The sequence below is a fragment of the Hemicordylus capensis genome, chromosome 1 (genome assembly GCF_027244095.1).
Source record: "Hemicordylus capensis ecotype Gifberg chromosome 1, rHemCap1.1.pri, whole genome shotgun sequence".
Lineage (NCBI taxonomy): Eukaryota > Metazoa > Chordata > Lepidosauria > Squamata > Cordylidae > Hemicordylus > Hemicordylus capensis.
The window spans coordinates 123,759,235-123,779,020 of NC_069657.1; the positions used below are offsets into that span (position 1 = coordinate 123,759,235).

Below are 19,786 nucleotides of genomic sequence, written 5' to 3' on the forward strand. Positions count from 1 at the left end.
ATTCCAGCACAACTTGCAGGCCTACTTGTCTTTGTTGCAGTTGCAGTCCTGCAGCTTGCTTCCCAAGGTCAACATTCCCTGCCAGTGGGTAGGATGTATTTGCATCACAGCACCACCTTAATTTCAAACAGTACTTCTTTGGCTTGCTTGGCATTTGTTACCAGAAGCGACAGTACCTTGGAAACTTAACACCTGCTTATCAACAACTGACCAGACCCAGAAATGTAGCTGTGCTGAAGCTGCTGCACAAACAACCTGCCAATGGCTGCCAGCTTAGCAATAATTTTTATATCCTGTCATTAGAGATGTTCATGAACCAGTTTGGTGGTCCTTTTATGGACCTCCGAACCAGTTTGGAGGACCGGCGTTCTGACTGATTTGGCAGCGGGGGGCAGGTTTACCTTTAAGGAGCAGGGAGGATGCACACGCACCAGCCACTTCTGCTACAATGATGAATGACCGGGGCTGCAAGGAGGTACACAGCAGCCCCACACGAGTGTTTTTGGGGACAGTGCCAGCGGGGGGGGGAGGATGGGCACCATCCCTTCTCTCTAAAGGTAACCCACACACACCCCAACCCACCTCACCTACCTGTCATGTTTCTGTCATCAAATCTTAAATTACTTCCGATGTCCTTAAATCATCTCAGCTACATCATGGCAGAGAAATAGAAGGGTGCCAAATGTATTGCTCACAGTCCTGCAGCACTTCCTGATTGGCATGGCACACACCATCCAGGACGAGCAGACCAAGATATGCTTTCAGTTCTGTTAGGTCAAGGTGCTTCCATCAGAACACAGGAAACTGCTGCCTATTGAGTGAGATAGTTCGTTCATCTACAACAGCATTGTCTACTCTGACTGGCAGTAGTTCTCCAGGAGTTCATGCAGCATTCTGATGCCTCCCTCGGGGTTCATGATGCTCCCCACTCCCTTTCACACAAACAAGGTCTCAAATTGCAAGGGAGGGAGTTGCTTCACTCACTGCCTCCTTCTGTCAGACTAAACTCCTCTTTGTCTGGCCTCCCACTAGAGAGCCCAGAGCCCACCTCATCACTGATCTGAACATCCCTAAATACCACTATTTCACCCATACATCCCTTCACATCCCACTTCCCCCTCCATTTCCTGTCTCCATGCCTGTCCTTCGCCAATGAACCTCTTCGCCCACACTTCTTTTGCTGTTTCCCAAATCTAGCTTCTTATATCCTGGGCTATCTCAGGTGTCAGAAGCCCATCTCATCACCACTGTGCATGCCAGCTGATACACCAGAGTCTTCTCACCACTGCTATTGCCTCACTCCCTTCCATCACTTAACCAGCACCATTCACTCTGGCCAGGCCACGCGGCATGTCAGGACCCCACACTTCTGATTTGTTTCCCCATTTCTGAGTGAGTAAAGCACAGGACAAGGGACTGACGGTTCTCTGATTTGTCCATACACTATCTTTGTGTGCTCACGCATGATATATGCATTGGGCCAATGATGGATTGGACCACATTTTTCCATTTTTGCTTGTCATGTAACCGATTATCTTGGTACCTTCATTATGAAGTGAGGGCGGTTCAGCAGACTCCTTGGTGCCACACATCTCACCTCTAAATCTTCTGACTTGCTCTACCTGAAGCCAAGCTCCAATCCCCACCCCTCATATTCTGGGCTGTATCCCACCAAGGGAAATGGGAAAAGACCAGATATGTACTGTGGGTGGTTGATCCATTGATGCCAGGCTTACTGACGCTGACTTGTTGTGCTTGCTGCTGCTGTTGTGATCCCTTTGGCTTTGTTCTGCTGGCTAAAATCACTGCTTCTCTGAGGTCAGATACTTCTGAATTATTTACTTGTTCCAAATACTAGGTCTGACATTGTGGGGTACACTGGTTTCATGTTCCCAGACTCAAGCATACAGAATTCTGCAGCCCCTCAGACTATTTTTCAGACACTATCATCTTTCAAGGTCAATTGAGCTTGCAAGGGAAAGCAAAACTGAAGTTTCCAAAGAGAAACAGGGTGTTCACTCTCATTCCAATTGACTTACAATGGGCATGGGATAGAAACCACCTCACCAAAGGGATTCCATTCATTTCTGGGGTGGTTTTTCTCCCAATTATAATGGGAATGGGATAGAAACCATCCTACCATAGGGATTCCATTCAATTCTGGGGTAAGTTTTACCCTGTGTTATATTTTTAACAATATCATATCTGCTGAAGGGCCATACCTGAGGATAAATTATGTACCAAAGTGCAGATGAGAGTCTGACAACAAGAGCATAGCTGGGAATGAAGTGGTTTGCTTGTTTATGGTGCAGCGGGGAAGTAACCTGCATAGGGAGCAAGAGGTTGCTGGTTCAAATCCCCACTGGCATGTTTCCCAGACTATGGGAAACACTTATATCGGGTAGCAGTGATATAGGAAGATGCTGAAAGGCATCATCTCATATTGCACGAGGGATGGCAATGGTAAACCCCTCCTGTATTCTACCAAAGCAAACCACATGGCTCTGTGGCCACCAGGAGTCAAAGGCACAACTTTACTTTACACAGATTTATGCACTTTTACCCCCAAATCTGGAAGAAGGTTAAAGCAGCTTCAGAGCTACATCTTCCAATGGTAAACACATACTCTACATATAGACTTTAGGAATACTGGTGCATGTGTGTGTTTGTGCACGCACGGACAATTTTCATCACGCCAGGTATTCTTCCCTATTTTAAAAAATCTCTAGCAACAATTTATTCAAGATAAGTCAGATAAAATAAGTCAAGATAAGTCAGATAAAATGTCAAGATAAGTCGTTCTGGACAGCTACCAATATTCTTCAATATTTTATTTGCTTACTCTTGAAGATGACTGGGATGGCATGTATAACTGACATGTCTTCAGTTATACACAGGGTAAGTAGAAACACTTCCCTTCTCCCTCCTTCCCCACCCCAATGTATCTATTTCACAAAAGGAGAAAGCCACAAGTACAACTGCATCATTGATCTGGTAACTGTGCCTTTTCACTCTTCAAAACTGCCACATATCAAAACAAGTATGAAGATCCAATGGAAAAAGAATACATTTTGGCTGAGATACTCAAAAGGAGGAAGTCCAGGGAAGCAAACATCCTCTATTAAACTAAAGTTATTCCACTATTCTCTCCTTCACTTAACACAATATGAACATGGAGACAATACTGCCAGTGCTAGACTGGTTGGTAGATGGTTGGAAAGGATAGGAAAACAGAATTTCTTGACAATTAAAAAAAGATGCATGCAATAATTGGGATGTGAAATTCTGGGAGGAGCTGAGGCCTTCCCCTCATAACTGTTTATACCTTCTCATAGAGAGGTTCATAGACTGAGAATCCTGGTTCTAAAAACTATAATAAGTTCCTATGGTGTGAAAAAGAAGACACATATATTTAATAAGTCATCATTTCATTGTTACATGACTAATTTCTACAAGAACATGCTGAAGAATATTACGAATATAAATATCCATACTAATAATATATAATAGACAGGAATGGAACATAACTAAACGCACAGGAGTAAGTTCTTCACAGACCTTTTAATTAAAGTATATTGGTCAAGTAACTCAACTCCTCACTGATTCAATATTCATTGAGAAGCTGAAAGGTATACAAGTTAACAGCATGTTAAAGACAGAAGTATGAAGTAGTAACATCTTGATCTCATATGTGAAAATAATTGTAATAGTTACTGCAGTAATTCAGGAGTCTTCTGGTAGATTTTGTATTAAATCCAATTTCATTTGCTTTCTTTCAGTAGTTCCCCTCTTGGCTGTTCATCTAATGTAATCCAACCAATTCCATTTAGATATCCGATAAATGTTAATAATTTAGTGCATGCCTGATCACAAATAATGCATATAGAAAGCTACCAGAGTAAAAAAAAATAGGTCCAAGAGCAGCTCAGGACAAAACACTCAGGATAACAGAAAAGATTATTTAAAAGGCTCAGATAGAAAGAATATGACACAAAGAAGCAACAGTACATTGAGCAAAAATCACTACTATAACCCTAAAGAAATGACTTCAAACTATTCGATTTCTGTTAAGAATCAGAGCCAATTTGCATCATCACCATACTCAGAACAGAGTTGGAGGTGCCACACACTCATACCTAAAGGAGACATGCCACTCACAAAAAAGGAGGCAGCTTCCATTTTATTAATTTATATGTAAACCACTTTGGGAACTTTTGTTGAAAAGTAGTATATAAATAACCATTGTATTCATATGTACTAGGAAAAAAGGGTGACCATGAGCCCAGCAACTATGTGAATCTGCTCTCACAGGTCTCAAGATTAATTCATGGCCCATTTATGAAAATTAGTCTTAGGACCTATAGATATAGATACACACACACACACACACACACACACACACTTAATATGATATGGAGGATGTGCTTGCCAAGCATCAATTAGGTAGGCCACACATATGTAGTATCAATGCTTCCCACACTGACATATACCTAACTTGGTTGTTGAAGGTTAATCAGAACTACAAAAATCTGCTTCTCAGTTAGTCAAAAACAAGGATTATCCACCATCACAAGTCAACATAGGAAGCTGCCATATACTGAGTCAGATCATTGGTCTATCTAGCTCAGTATTGTCTACACAGACTGGCAGTGGCTTCTCCAAATTTGCAGGCAGGAATCTCTCTCAGCCCTATCTTGGATAAGCCAGGAAGGAAACTTGGAACCTTCTGCTCTTCCCAGAGTGGCTCCATCCCCTGAGGGGAATATCTTACAATCCCATTCATTTGCAACCAGGGTGGAACCTGCTTAGCTAAGGGGACAAGTCATGCTTGCTAGCACAAGACCAGCTCTCTTCCACAACTTAAATAATCAGGTCTACAGAATCAAAGAAGAAGCAGGTACAATTTAGAAGAAACCTGAAGAGCAAATGGGTTAGAGATTACTCAGATAAGAGGAGTGCTTTGCATTAAGATGTTGGGCTCTTTGATAGCCAAGATAATTAGTACCTGCCTTCAGATAGGACAGAGTGCTACTTGGCCTAAATGTGCTGTCTTGACTGCTCCTGAAGAACAAAAGCTGGATGTAAATTCCCTTACAGGCCAGCTACTACCCCTTTTCAATCTTTGAGAAACTGGTCAACCTGCCAACATATCTGTGTACTACTGGTTTTCTGGACCTTTGCCAGAAAGTACACTTGTGACTTTGATTAACAATCTCCTACTAGACACAAATAAGACCAATTAAACTCCATTGATCCTGTTAAAGCTTTCTGTGACCTTGGGTACCACCAGCCATTAAATTATTTAGCATATTTGTATACTGCCCACTACCAAAGTCTCTAGGAAGAAATGCTGCAGATGTGACTGAGAGACCTGGCAGGCACTCTTCAGAAGTTTTGTGAATATTTATGAGAGAGGTAACAGATGGTAGAAATGGCTTCTCAACAACAACCTCAGAAGGACCATAAGGCACTTCTCTTCCTGTACACATGATCATATGAAGACAATGCACCAAGAAACAACACTGTGGCAGTAAAACACATTTCTTCTCTCCTTTACATCAAACTCAGAGCTACATTTTGGACTTGGGGGGAAATTTGCAAATTAAAAAAATATTTTTAAAAAACATGATTTATTAATGGTGCACATATTAACAGATCCATGGAAGTCTGGCCTAGCTTTTGGGGATGGTTTCAGTTTTAACTGGCTATTTTATATCTGTTTCTAAATATTTTGGCTGACACCCAGACTAATGCAGCCTCCAAAAAATATGTCCCTGAGGGTCACACAATCCTCAGGGACATATTTTTTAGGAGGCACAATGGACTTCTGAGGGAAGGGGAGATCAGGGGGGTAAGAACACCACCACTCACTTAAAACACCGGTGCTGAGTTAATCTGAATGTCAGCCATTGTATTCTAAGGAACACGAATGGAAGGAAGCTCACACAAGCTAATTTCCTCACTCACCGGCAGAGTCAGCCCCAGGCCCTCTGCAAAACCACTCCTGAGGGTCAGCAGTTTCTCTGGAACAGGAATATATGGTGCACGGAGGGCTGCAGAAACAAGAGGAAATCAGCAAAAATTGCCTCCTCCTTAGAACATAGAAGCAGGCCTGCTGGATCAGGCACAAGGCCTATCTAAGTCAGCATCCTGTTTCACACCGTGGCCCACAAGATGCCTCTGGGAAGCCTACAGACAAGAGCTAAAGGCATGCCCCCTCTCCTGCTGTTGTTCCCCTGCAACTGGTATTCAGAGGTATCCTGCCTCTGAGCTTGGAGGTAGCCTATAAACATCAGGAATAGTAGCTATTGATAGACCTGTCCTCCATGAACTTGTCTAAGCACCACTTAAAGCCATCCAAGCTTTAGCTGTACAAACTAAACAATGGGTTGCATTTAGAACTATTACCTACCTGAAGCCAATAAATGCCATTAATGTATCAACACGCAACTAATAATTCACAATTTTATTTTATTTTTTGGCGATTAACCTCTTTAGGATCAATTATCTAGCAAAAAATATTGCTCATGGCACCCTGAGTCAAATACATGCAGGTAAGCAAAATATTTGCCAGGCGAGTATATTTTTGTACTTGTAGATATATCTGAAATAAGTAATCCAAAAGTGGTTTGTATGCCATATCAACCAATTATGTCTGCAATAACTTACTTGTTCACATTTTTTGGTATAGCATCTTCGACAGTTTAATATATGGTTTCCAAGTTGGGGTCTGAGTAATGTGAGTAAAGCTATGATGGTGCCCTAAGTCATTCCTGGTCAAGCTGCCTGGGATTTGATTCCTTACTGACGGAGAGGAAGGCAAGTTCATATTCCTTAATGCCAGCTGTTGGTTCAGGGATGGAGTGTTCTGAAAATTAAAAAATGGTGACATCCCCTTCTCTTTATACTCACGCGTGTGAGTATAAAGTAAAGAAACTGCAGACAGGTAGCTTCTGAGTGAAATACGGAAGTCTGAATAAAACAGAGAGACACTGTTGAAAGCTGAGGGAGACCACCTTAGGAAGTGAGGGTCTCTTGCTGGAGATCTAATATAATCTGCTATTGCTTGTAGGACTGTATTGCCGTTAAATTTCATATAATGCTTAACTTGTATGTTTGTAAATAAACTAAATATTACAACGATGCAGAAGCCTTTGTACTCCCTTCTCCCAAAGAATCCAGAATCTGAGTTATGCTCTCCCGGAAGTGGGGTTCGTACATAAAAAACTTGCTACATCGGAGTGGGGAGAAAGTACTGTACTGTTTAGTCTAGAAACTAAAGCTTGAACAGATTATAAATTTGCAGTTACCATAAAATTTACAAGAGTGAACAAACATACACAAAAGCATTGGTTAACACATCCAATATGCAAAATATAAAAAGACAAAAACTTTATATGCTTAAGATTTAACTGCACCTTAACATGCAGATGCGAAGACACTATAAGGGCTCACTGCATGAAACTAAATTCTTCTTTGTGAGAAGGAAATAATAAAGACATTTTATTGCCCTGTTTAATGAGATTACCTTGATCCTGAAATAACCAGCAAATCCATATATTAAAAACAATGGGCACAGAGCCAGCTGAAGAAGAAAAATCTACCTAAATAAAGAGGATAGTCAATAAATGTTTGTCTACTGAAAATCCCTTACTCCTTTAAAATAATTAGCATATATTTGCTTCTTGTTGAACCAGTTAATAGGGGCACTTAATCAGCAGCAGTTTTGAAAACCACAGTGGTGGAAGGCCTATAGTTAGGCTTTACAAAGAATGAATATATCCTATACCAGGGTTCAAGCAGAGGCATTTGGGGGGGAAACTTTCACTGCGAGAGCCATTTCCCACTGTGCTAACCTCCATGCAGTGCTGCATACTGTATTTACCTGAATCCAAGATCTTCCCCAGTTCATTCCTGTTAAATATCGAAGTGGGGTGGGGTATCATCTTAAGGTCAGAGTTCTCTTTCTTTTGGGTAAATACAAATACAACCTGTATTTAAAATGATCCCTTTAAAAATAGATATTAAATACAGGTATAACCCATATTTAACCTCTATCTTTTAAGAGATCATTTTATATTCAGAGTCACCTTCTATTCTGGTAAATATGGGCTTTCCTAAAAATGAGAAGGCCCCTTTAAGAGAAACAGTCTTGTTGAGCTCCAGTGCCACCTTGGAAGGCATACATGGAGCAGCTGAAGGTATAGTCCTTCCCTGTGCTTTCCCCACAGAGCCCATGCCTTCCAAGATGGTGCCAGGGCTCTGTTTCTCTTAAAGGAGCCCCACTGACACTGGACAAAACACAGCACTGTATGATAGGAATGGTCATCTCTGAACACTGCCAAGGGAACTATGTGCTGTATTCAGCTAAAGTTTCACTCAGACCTAACAAAGAATTAGCCCCGGAGCCACACTTAGGGTTGATAGGAACTGCAATGGGTTCTCAAGCCTTGCAGTGAAGAACACTATCCTATACGGATAGAGCAATGGTGTGTTTTGACAGTCAGTTTTTCTGGGATTAGATACATACTTTCAGTGCGAGCAATGTTGCCCTGATGCTTTCGGCTACAGAGGGAAGTAACTGCAGATAGGGCACTTCACATCACAACATCTTAAAATAATGTGGGATTCTACTGCATCATATAATCACTGAATACGGAGATACTGAAGCCCAAAAGATAGAAGCCCATCATGTACACATGCTAAGCAAACCAGTGAGAAAACAAACTGCTGATAATATATCCCCCTTGCTAAATCCAAGCCCTATTGATTTAACAAATCATTTTGCAGCATTACAGATCCAGTTATCACAGCATACTGCTTTGGTGGAAAAGAATGCTACTTTCCTAAGCAACCAAAACAACTTTTAGGAAGCACTCATATTTTGACTAGCCTTTTTTCAGAAACAAATAATAATTATGACTGTCTTCACACAAATCTCACTGTTTTCCCATGCCCAGAAAGTATTTCCATGTTTCCACATATTGGCTCAGTTGACATATAGCAGTTGAACTATGGCCACAGTAATGAGCTTCAGGCTTGCACATTCCCTGTTCCTTTCTTCCCCTTGCAGCTATACGGATTCATTTTAAAAGTGAACCTAGGTATAGGTTCAAATGCAGAGTATAAATAGAACACGTACTACTGTACAGTATTGAACCATGTGTGTGTATACACATTGTACACAGATTGTATATATGCTGAATACATGTGAATGGGATTATTGTGGTTTCCAAGTCTCGTTTCCAGGTATTTCCCACTCCCACATCCTAAAGTGTTCCCAGGGTCCCTTGAGCTTCATGAGTGGCTTTTCAGGAAGCTCAGCGAACTACAGGAGGGAGAAAAGGGAGGAAAAGATTGCTTGTGCAAAGAGTTATTGCACATGCACTACTTAGTATCCAATCCATATAAGATAAAACAAAACATAAATTAATCATGGTCAAAGCATCAGCACAGGAAGACAAACCTAAACAAAAGCATGATGGAATAGGATGGTCTTCGCTGCCTACTCAAAGGTGAGCAGTGATGGAGATTACCATACCTCAAAAATTACTTCAAAGAGTAAGGATATTTCCTGGCTACCCAGAATGTTCACACATGATACATATATTTTCTAATCAATGCACTTTATTAGAGGTCTTTTATAAAGCAGGTTTATTAGAGGTCTAAAAAAATTATCCACTTCCCCTTAGAAAAAAAAGGGACAAGTACACTCTGAAACTGTTAAAAAAACTTCCGAACAATCGAAAGAAAGAAAGAAAGAAAGAGAGAAAGAAATTTGGTATACATGTAGCCCAAAGCAGATCAACTAAACGCTTGGGACATGAATTCTACTTCAAGCAGAGGATACCATGCCACAAGAGCAAGCATTGCCATATATGGGACAAAATGCTAGGCTGGGAAGGGTTTCATTACCTCTTACATTGCAACCAGACCAAAGACATGCTAAAGAGCTATCCTTATACAATTCAAGTTTCATTTAATACTATATTTATATAGCTCCTGTCAAGACATTCTCAATATGCCACACCAAATGCTTGCTTTTTGAAGAAAAAAGCCAGGCATCAAAAAGTCAGGCATTCTCAAATTCAAGTTCCACTTTCCCAATTGTCCAAATGGAAAAACTATCTATACATGGTGCTGTAGCTCATAAGAGGAGTTTGCTGCTGAACTCTTTCCAGATGTACATATATTTCCTTAGCACAAGAACAAAATAAAGGGACATAAATGAGAACAACATTTCATTTAAGCACATAGCATTGAGAATAACTCAAGACTCTTACATCCTGGTGCTAAAATACTAAGAAATAACATGAATTTATACCTCGATAACTTTATTAGGTTTGTGAGGTTAAACGTTTTATTAATAAATAAAATAAATTTGATTCACTCTTTTCTCAAAATAATGTACAAGTAGAAATTAAACAGCAAAATACAGCCATTGCAACAAGTGAAAGCCTCTGAAGAACAAATTAGATCAATCTTCAATAGAATACTTTAAAAACATTTATTTCAAATATCAAGGTTATTATTTCAAATATCACCACAACACTGTTACTTGGGAATGTACATAGATATCTGTAGTGGGCTATTGTATTTCTTACTAAAATGTGAACAAGTTTTATACATTATTCATTTTTATAGTACATGCCTCTGCATTACTCCTACTGCTACTTATATACCACTTTTAAACCTAAGATGACGTATCTACATTAAATTGGCAGGCTAAGACTGTGACATCAGATACAAGAAGAGTAATTTAAAGTATGTAATATATAAACTCATATATAAAGCTCATCTATAACTCATATATAAACTCATATATAAAGCACAAACTACCATACTTCGGACACATTATGTAAAGATCTAGCTCCCTTGAGAAGTCCATAATGCTGGGGAAAGTTGAAGGAAAAAGAAGAGGACGACCAGCAGCAAGGTGGATGGACTCAATTAGGACAGCAATGAATGCGCTACTAAGAGACCTTAAAGGCCAAGATGAAGACAGATCATCCTGGAGAGAACCTATCTACATGGTTGCTAAGAGTAGACACCAACTTGATGACACTTAATCAATCAATATATAAAATCTTTCAAACTGCAGAAACACAAAGCACCAGAGATGTACAATACAGAATAAGAATTTAGGCAGATTTCACAACAGGGATGTGCACGAAGCATTTCGCGCACATCCGGGGTGCGGGTGGGTTGAGAGTGGTAGCTTTAAAAGCAGGAAGGCGGGTCTTAACTGCTCCTCTATTGTTCCTCACCACCTATCATGGCTCAGACCTCTGAGTCAGAAGAGTCAGAGGAGGAGCGGGAGGACTTCCTTGGGAGAGCAGGCTCAAGAAGCACAGCAGGAGGACTTGGCTGTGAGAACAAACTCTGAAGCTGGGCTGGAACAGCAGCAGACAGGGGAATCTGGACAGCTGGCAGAGATGCGGGCTGAGGAGACTGATCAGGAGGAAGCTGGAATTTCACCTGTGTTAAGAAGAAGTCTCAAGAGAAAGGCTCAGTGGGAGACACGCAGGCGCAAGATCTCACAGGAGAGGAAATAGAAATGCTGAGTTTATCAAGCAGACGCTGTTCCTGAGACAGTACTGTCAGCAACGTTGCCTTCCGCAAACAGTGTTCCTCATACTTTAATTGTTCAACCTTTCTTGTTTCAGCCTGTCCTTGTTCTGTTCCTTCCTTGTTCCTTTATTTCAGTTATTGCTTAGTTATCGTAGAGGGGGGTACCTAGTTTAGTTTCAAGGGACTTTATTTTGCTTATACTACTTTATCTTTGAGAGACTTTTTTTGCTTTTGTTTGCGCAGCTAAGCTGCTACTCTTATCTTCTGTGAGTCAAGAATGTCCATCTTGACTCACAGAAGTGGAGCTGGAGGGATCGTAAATCCTGTCAGGTCAGCTGTGCCAACAGATTTTTGACACCGCCCCACTGAAGCGCTGTTGGTATTAAAAGCCACATGGCATGGCTGCTGTGCTACTCACCAAAGCCCACACGCAGCATCGGCACACAAATATGCACAGATGCAATTTGTGTGTTGATGCCACATGCAGGTTGCAGGGAGCAGAGCAGCTACCATATGACATGGTTTTTAATACCGACAGCACTGCGGTGGAGTGGTGAGGAGCAATGGAGGGTCAGAGAAGACTCACCTTCCTTGTTTTAAAACTACTGCTCACCCCTGCCATAACGATTCATCTGGGGCAGCTTGAATCATTTTGGCACCTCTGTAATGAGGCACGGAAATGCTTCGTGCACATCCCTATTTCACAAAGATTTTAATTCAAAAGCTACGAAGATATACCATGCTTCCATCTAGGACTGTTTTTCATTCTCTCACATACCAGCTACCAACCTCTATCATCACCTCATGAAATCAGTTCAAGTATTCCAAGTATGTTTCAGCAAGAGCACTACAGATTGTACTAATCTCCTAACACAACTGCAGTCTTTCACTATCATAATCATTCTTTGGTAGCCAGGATGGGAAGCATCTATTTACAAACTATAATGTTGCTTCACAACCAGCTCCTAATTGCTACAGAGAAGAAATGCATGCTCAACCTACATGTCCCATCTATTATAGCTATTACAAACACATTTTTATTTCCCTCATTAATGACAGCACAAGACTCTAAAATTACCATGTTTGGATACTCTAAATGTTTACCTGTATTAATAAGAAATATCAGTTCTTACTATTAGGGAAGTGCCCGAAATGCGATTTGGTGTCCAAATTGTGGGCACATCCCTTTAAAACAGAGGACTTACACAGAAGGAGTAACATCCCTTTAACACGGAGGGGAGCCGATCCATACCTGCTCTTCCTCCGATCACTGCTATTGCTATAATCCCAGCGCTCCCCCCAGCTATGCTCACAAATGGCTGTCACACATGCGTAGAGGCTATGTGCACGCCAGAGTCACGCAGGGGCAGCTGGCAAACTCCCCGCCAGCATATGGTAGGGATGTGCACGAACCTGTTTAGTGGCCCTTTTATGGGCCTCCAAACAGGTTTGAACACTGGGGAGGATTGAATTTCTAAGGTGGGGGGGTCTCACTTTAAGGGCAGGGGAGGGTGCACTTACTCCTCCTCCCACTGGCCCTTGGTGTCAGTAAAAACCTTTGGGGCAGCAATGTACCTCCCTGCCACCCCTTCCCCCTCTTCAGCCAGAAGTGGCCGGAAGTACTGGGCATGCACTGTATGCTCACACACATCAGACATGTATGTGCGCAATCGCGACGTGCGCTCAGTACTTCTGGCTGAAGAGGGGGAAGGGGAGTCAGGGAGGTACACTGCCACCCCGAAGGCTTTTACCAACACCGAGTGCTGGTGGGGGAGGGCTGTGCACCCTCCCCCACCCTTAAGGTAAGATCCCCCCAACCCGTCGAGCCACCCCCGCCCAGTTCCATGTACATCCCTAGCACATGGGGATAAGCGAGGGCAGCGCCGGGATTATGGCAATGGCAGCGATTGGAGGAGGAGCAGGTATGGACCTGCTTCCCCTACATATTAAAGGGGTTGTATTAGCCCTTGGTTTTAAAGGGATATGCTTGCGATTCAGACACCAAATCACATTTTGGCACATCTCTACTTACCATCTGTAAATAATCAGATTATCTGTCATTTTTAACACCTTGATTCTCAAATTTTGAGTGTGCAATGCAATATCATCATTTATATCCCAATCCAGAGAATGAAGCAAGCTTCCATGTGCAGATCTCCTTCTCTGGATCAGGAACCATGAACCAATTTATAAGTTTTGATTAACATTCAGGTGTCGATGTAGTTCATCTACACTGCCGCCAATGAAAGCACATCTAGGTGTGCATCCCCAGCCACATTCCAGAGCAGACAGCCGCATAAACCTAAATGCAACTAGGGCTCGATTGGGGTGTCAGCCTTTAAAGTCCAACGTATATTTCTTATGGCATAACATCATTCTTCCTGACAATATTTGTGTGTGAAGCCCATCTGAAAAATAAGGCTATAGCCCTCCAATGTTAAATATTGCGAGAACAGCAAAATATTTCAAAGGTTTGTAGTCCAAAGCTATTAAGTATTTTACAGAAGCATTCTATGAAGCATTTTCTTACACTTGCATATTTGTAGAACGTTAAATCTTGAACATTAGTTTCAGTCACTTCATTGTTTTTTAACAATTCTGAAAATTATATGTTGTCGATGATCTATGGAGGTGTTTGTTTTCTGGTGTTTGTCTTTCTAAAAAGTTACTGAGAAGGTTAGAAGAAATCAGGATATAAAGAAGATACTTCCTGACATCCAGATTAACGCAGCACTGGCACAGCAGGGGAGAGATGACTTTTGATCTTGCCTTGCCTCTTGAAGTCCACTGTGTCTCCCCAAAGTGTGTCCCTTTTGATCATAATGTCTACCACCGACTCCTCTCAGCATTTATTTTTATACCTATATCCCATCTTTCTGTAAAAATATCTTTAAAACGGTTTACAACTTATTAAAACAAACATTTATCTCTTTCAATCTTTCAGGAAATCCTAGTGATGGGAGAACGAGTGATGAGATACTGAGTATGAACAGGGCTTCAGTTAACAACTGCTTGCATCAGTTCATGAGAACAGGCATATCTAAGCATACAAACCTACAATACAAAGCAATTCACCTGACCACTGAAGTGGAGGTGGCTGCTTGAAAGTTGATACATATTCTAGCTCCATACTTACAGGTGAAACTCGGAAAATTAGAATATCGTGCAAAAGTCCATTAATTTCAGTAATGCAAATTAAAAGGTGAAACTGATATATGAGACAGACGCATTACATGCAAAGCAAGATAAGTCAAGCCTTAATTTGTTATAATTGTGATGATCATGGCATGCAGCTCATGAAAACCCCAAATCCACAATCTCAGAAAATTAGAATATTACATGGAACCAAGAAGACAAGGATTGAAGAACAGAACAATATCGGACCTCTGAAAAGTATACAGTGTACTGTGCTTGATTGGCCAGCAAACTCGCCTGACCTGACCCCATAGAGAATCTATGGGGCATTGCCAAGAGAAGGATGAGAGACATGAGACCAAACAATGCAGAATTGCTGAAGGCCGCTAATGAAGCATCCTGGTCTTCCATAATACCTCATCAGTGCCATAGGCTGATAGCATCCATGCCACGCCGCATTGAGGCAGTAATTGCTGCAAAAGGGGCCCAAACCAAGTACTGAATACATATGCATGCTTATACTTTTCAGAGGTCCGATATTGTTCTATTATTCAATCCTTGTCTTCTTGGTTCCATGTAATATTCTAATTTTCTGAGATTGTGGATTAGGGGTTTTCATGAGCTGTACGCCATGATCATCACAATTATAACAAATTAAGGCTTGACTTATCTCGCTTTGCATGTAATGCGTCTGTCTCATATATCAGTTTCACCTTTTAATTTGCATTACTGAAATTAATGGACTTTTGCACGATATTCTAATTTTCCAAGTTTCACCTGTATGTACAATGCTTCTATAGACAGAATAACGTGGGGTTTTTTTTGCAGGCATTAACAAATTACCTGAAAAGCTACATTTGCTAACATGTTCAAAAAGTGTATCCCGAGTATGGCAGCACCTACATGTGACAAGATGGCCACAGGCAGAGAGCCAGCATGTGCAGGATTTTGAAAACAGATTTCAAACAAAAACTGAAGTACTGTATTCTTCAAAGTTTTGACTTGAGAGGGAGGGAGTAGAAAACATGTGCACACAGAAGATATTTCAGAAACCAAACTGTCAAGCCATCTCAACAACAGTAAAGCAAGTGTCAGTCACTGAAAGTCATCTTCACCAAGTGAAATCTTCAGAGAATGGGAATTTGAGCAGTAAACAAAACACTAGACATGCCTGAGTCCCACTGAAATCAGTGAAGCCTAAGCACAGAGTTAAACACTTAAGCGCCATTTATTTTAACCCTCAGTTGAAACAGGATATAAGTACACCTAGATGTATATGGACTATTTCCAAAATATAGAATATGATAAGATAATATCTAAGAGCAACTCTTTATTAATCTTGAATAAAAGCAGCACCCCCTTTCCTTTTTGGTGTTTAGTTGAAACTTTAGTTGTACCACTAAGTTGGATCTAGAGAAGCACAAGTGAGCTCTGCTCACACAACAGGACTTTCCCACCTGCACTCCCCTATGCTCTCTGAAAGGCTACTCTCTAAGAAGTGCTGGACCATTTGAAATGGTGTGGGCTATGGAGCAGGGGGCTACAATGTCAGGTGGAGAGATGTTGGCCGAGGCACCTTAGACAAACAGAGCTTCTGGTTATCCAAAGCTATCCTGCCCAATTTCTTCTTCCCACTGCAGCATCCCACATGGCAACCCACAGCATTCCAAAGAGCCCCAACCCTCGAGAGTGACCTTTGGGGAGGAAGGGGAAGGGGCTGCAGTGGAGAGCAGAGGCCCCTTATGCAGGCAGACTTTCACTTGCACTCCTCTGGATCCAGAGCATTCTTTCTAGTGACACTATCTGGAAATTAAAATTAAAATTCACTGCACTGTTTTACTTTTAAACCCAAACCTCCATGATTTATATATTCTCCTTTATTTGGCAGTTTTTTAAGAACTAGAGATGATCCAACATGTGCTCAATTAGAAGAAATAGCCTGAAGTCCACATAATTTAAAGTGTTTACATAAGGGGGCCAACACAAGTTTTTGCTAAAATTTACACTACTTCATGCAGAATGTCACCTACCCTGCCTTTAGTCTTTCCTATAAACCAAAACCTATTCATATCAGCAATGAATTCCTCCATACTGTATATCCTGCTCCTTGCAACTCATTTACAACAGATCACTTATGTACCAGCTGAATGGGAAATTCCTGTAATTTACCATGCACCTTTACAAACTCAAATATTTATGGATACAATAAAATAGTGACAAATATTCTTTACTTGTTAAACTATGTGAGCAGGATACAAAAGATGAGGGGGAGGAATAACAGCCAGCTTTTATTTATTTATTAAATTTATTTATCATCCCATCCAAACAGTGGTGCAGCGTTGTCTTTTGCTACATCATTCCCCCTCAATCCTAGTATTCTGCAAAACAGCTTCCATTTGGGGGCATCAATGTATGCTTAAAATATCCCTAAACTATCTTCTTTTGCACCTCATGGGAATATGGTCATGTTTTAAAGAAATACAACATACTTAACAGGTGCAAAAAGCTATTGTAATTCTACACCATCTTCACCTTTCAGTGAATGCCATTTTTTGTGTGTGGTGACTTTCCACCCATGCAAATCTAAGGGCTCAGGGCAAAGATTGTCTCACAACATCACTTGAAGAAAACAATTTGCTACTCTCTCAGCTTTCCTAGCATACTGTTTACAAACAATTCCATCCTTCTTGTCTCTGTAATAACAAGAGCAAATAAATGTTTCAGCTAGCAGAACAAGTGGTGTTACTGACCATAAGAATGTCAATGTACCAATCCAATAGAGCACCAGATAGGTATTAGTAATATAGATCTATAACAATCCTTTTATTCAAATTTCATCAAGAGGTGATCAAAAAGCATGAAACACAATAACATGCATTCTTAAATGTTGCTCTACAGTGACAACAGCCACCTAGGTTTACAAGTTAAAAGGAACTATTAAGATGCCTTTTGTTTCCTATAAAGCAAAAACAGACCACTGTCAGAATTTAATCATTTTCTTGATTTCCCACAATTTCTTGTGATGCTTTTTGCAATGCTGTTTGTGTCTTCATCAATGTAATTATCAGGACAGTCCACTGTATGCTTCAATAGATTTTTGACTGTTTAATTTGCTTTAAATACCTTTTTTGCAGAAAAATGAGAGAGCTTTTCACATCGGATGCTATTAATTTTGCCCTGTTATAACCTCATTGCTGCAATTCATTGCAACAGGCAACAGGTTCCAGCCAGCGTGTTAGTAAGACATCCAGCCAAGTTTGGCTGACATTCAATCAACCACTCACTACAGCACAAAATTTAGAAGCAATATCAACAGCCAATAAGGTAAAGCTTGTTCCTTGTGTCCAAGAACACAACAAAACTGTCCAAAAGCACAACGAACTGGCACCCTCTTAAAATGCTAGAATATAATCTCAATGCAGAGAGCCAGAATTCATACTTCCCACATGTAACAAGGGCAGTACTTCCCTTTCTTCCAGCACACAGGACCAAAACAAGATGAAGTCGAATCGATTTTGCAAACACATTTTCGAAGTCGCCAGAAGAAAGAAGAAGAAGAAAACAATATACCTGTCTAAAGAGAGATTTTTTCCCCCTAAGGAGGATTACTTCCTTCCTTCTTCCTTCGCCCCACCCCCCCGAACTAAGTGCCTCAGCAGGAGTGGGAAATACTCACTCAATGAAGTAACTGGCTCCCTCTTCTGAGAACCCCTCCTCCCATCCACGGGGAAGATCTAAAAAGAAAAAGAAGAAGAGGACGGGGTGAGAGAAAAGAGGGAAAGGAAGAAAGTAGCGAGGAGGAGGAGGAGGAGGAGGAGAGCAGTGCGATCTTCGTGCCCTGGAGATACGCGCTCGTCAATCCCAGCCACACAAAGGTCGTGCTATCCTCCCCCACTCCCTCCCTTCTTCCCCGGAGAAAGAAAGACAAACACAAACACCGAGCGCGGGGCGAAGGGGCGAGCAACGCGCCGCCAGCGCGGGGAAGTCCTCTGTCCCCCCACAGCTGAGGGCACCCACCTGAGCGGATCATGTGGCCGGAGTTGACGGGCTCCCCGGTGCGAGGATGCAGCCAAGTAGTTGAGCGGGTCAGGTCGCTAAGGAGGAAGAAGCGGCAAACATGCACCTGTTAGTCTCGCCTGTTGTGAGGGAAGTCGGGGAGCGGGGAGGGAGAAAGGCAGAAGGAGCGGATCAAGGGACACCCCGCCCGCCCCGCCTCGCCTCTTCCCGCCTGGCGCCTTACTCGATGAAGAAGACCCGGCCGTCCCTGCAGACGCCATAGGACCAGTGCTCAGGTAGAGTGTCCCGCCCCACCGCCTCGGCCGCCATGTTCGCCGCGCGCACAGCCAGCCTGCCTGCCGGGGAGGGGGTGCGAGAGAGCGGGAGGGCAGCGCGAGGCAGGCGCCCAGTGCCCGGCTCAGCAGCGCCCCCGGGCAGCGGACGGCATGAGGCGCAGGCAGCCGCACTCGCGCAACACACTGTGTCCCGCCTGCTCCCGGGGTGTGTGAAAGGCGAGGAGGAGGCGGAGGAGGGCTCCTCTCTTCTCAAACTAAGCCGAGACAGAGGCAGACTTGAACGCAAGGCTCTGGTCTCAATAAGGACCACTGGATGGACGTAGTTCGCAAAATACCCTTTCCCCTTGACTGACTGACTGATAGCAGCAGGAGCTTCTTCGGAAAGATTTTCCAGATAATCAGTACAACAGATGAAAAGGTAGCACTCGTTTGTCGTCGACGTCTTCCCCAGCACTTCAGCTGCGGGGCCATTCCGTTTCCCCAGCAGTACTACTTCTCACATGCGTTGCACAAGTTCAACTACCAGTTGATCCTGAATGCTTGTTATTTACAATACATGCTTTATCACTCAAACAATAGAGCACTCTGTTTATTTACCTACAGTAAATACTCCACAATTGTAAAAAGTACAAACATGATACCCCACCGCAAGAAAACTTGTGTGCCTGTTATAGAACTGTGTGTGCCCAGTACAACTGATCGCTGTGACTGTGCCTTGAATTCTGCTTCAGCATGGCTAACCTCTAGAAGAGATCCTTTTGGTGGTGGCTCCAGCCTATAAAAATATT

General features: G+C 42.1%; 1 protein-coding gene across 8 annotated transcripts in view; it reads right to left on the reverse strand.

The window, feature by feature from the left end:
- PLEKHA7 (pleckstrin homology domain containing A7) overlaps positions 1–19,223 on the reverse strand; it is a 279,805-nt gene extending 260,582 nt beyond the window's left edge. For 6 of the 8 annotated variants that reach the window (XM_053309478.1, XM_053309583.1, XM_053309459.1 and 3 more), the window contains exons 1-3: positions 18,947–19,095; positions 18,724–18,800; positions 18,383–18,440 (exon numbers count right to left, since the gene is read on the reverse strand). In XM_053309478.1, coding sequence (XP_053165453.1) covers positions 18,383–18,440; positions 18,724–18,800; positions 18,947–19,032 — 221 coding nt within the window. In that variant the 5' untranslated portion in view covers positions 19,033–19,095. Of the gene's footprint in view, positions 1–18,382; positions 18,441–18,723; positions 18,801–18,946 lie in introns of all 8 variants that reach the window. The other 2 variants (XM_053309494.1, XM_053309520.1) reach the window with 2 other exon arrangements.
- Positions 19,224–19,786: the final 563 nt, after the last annotated feature.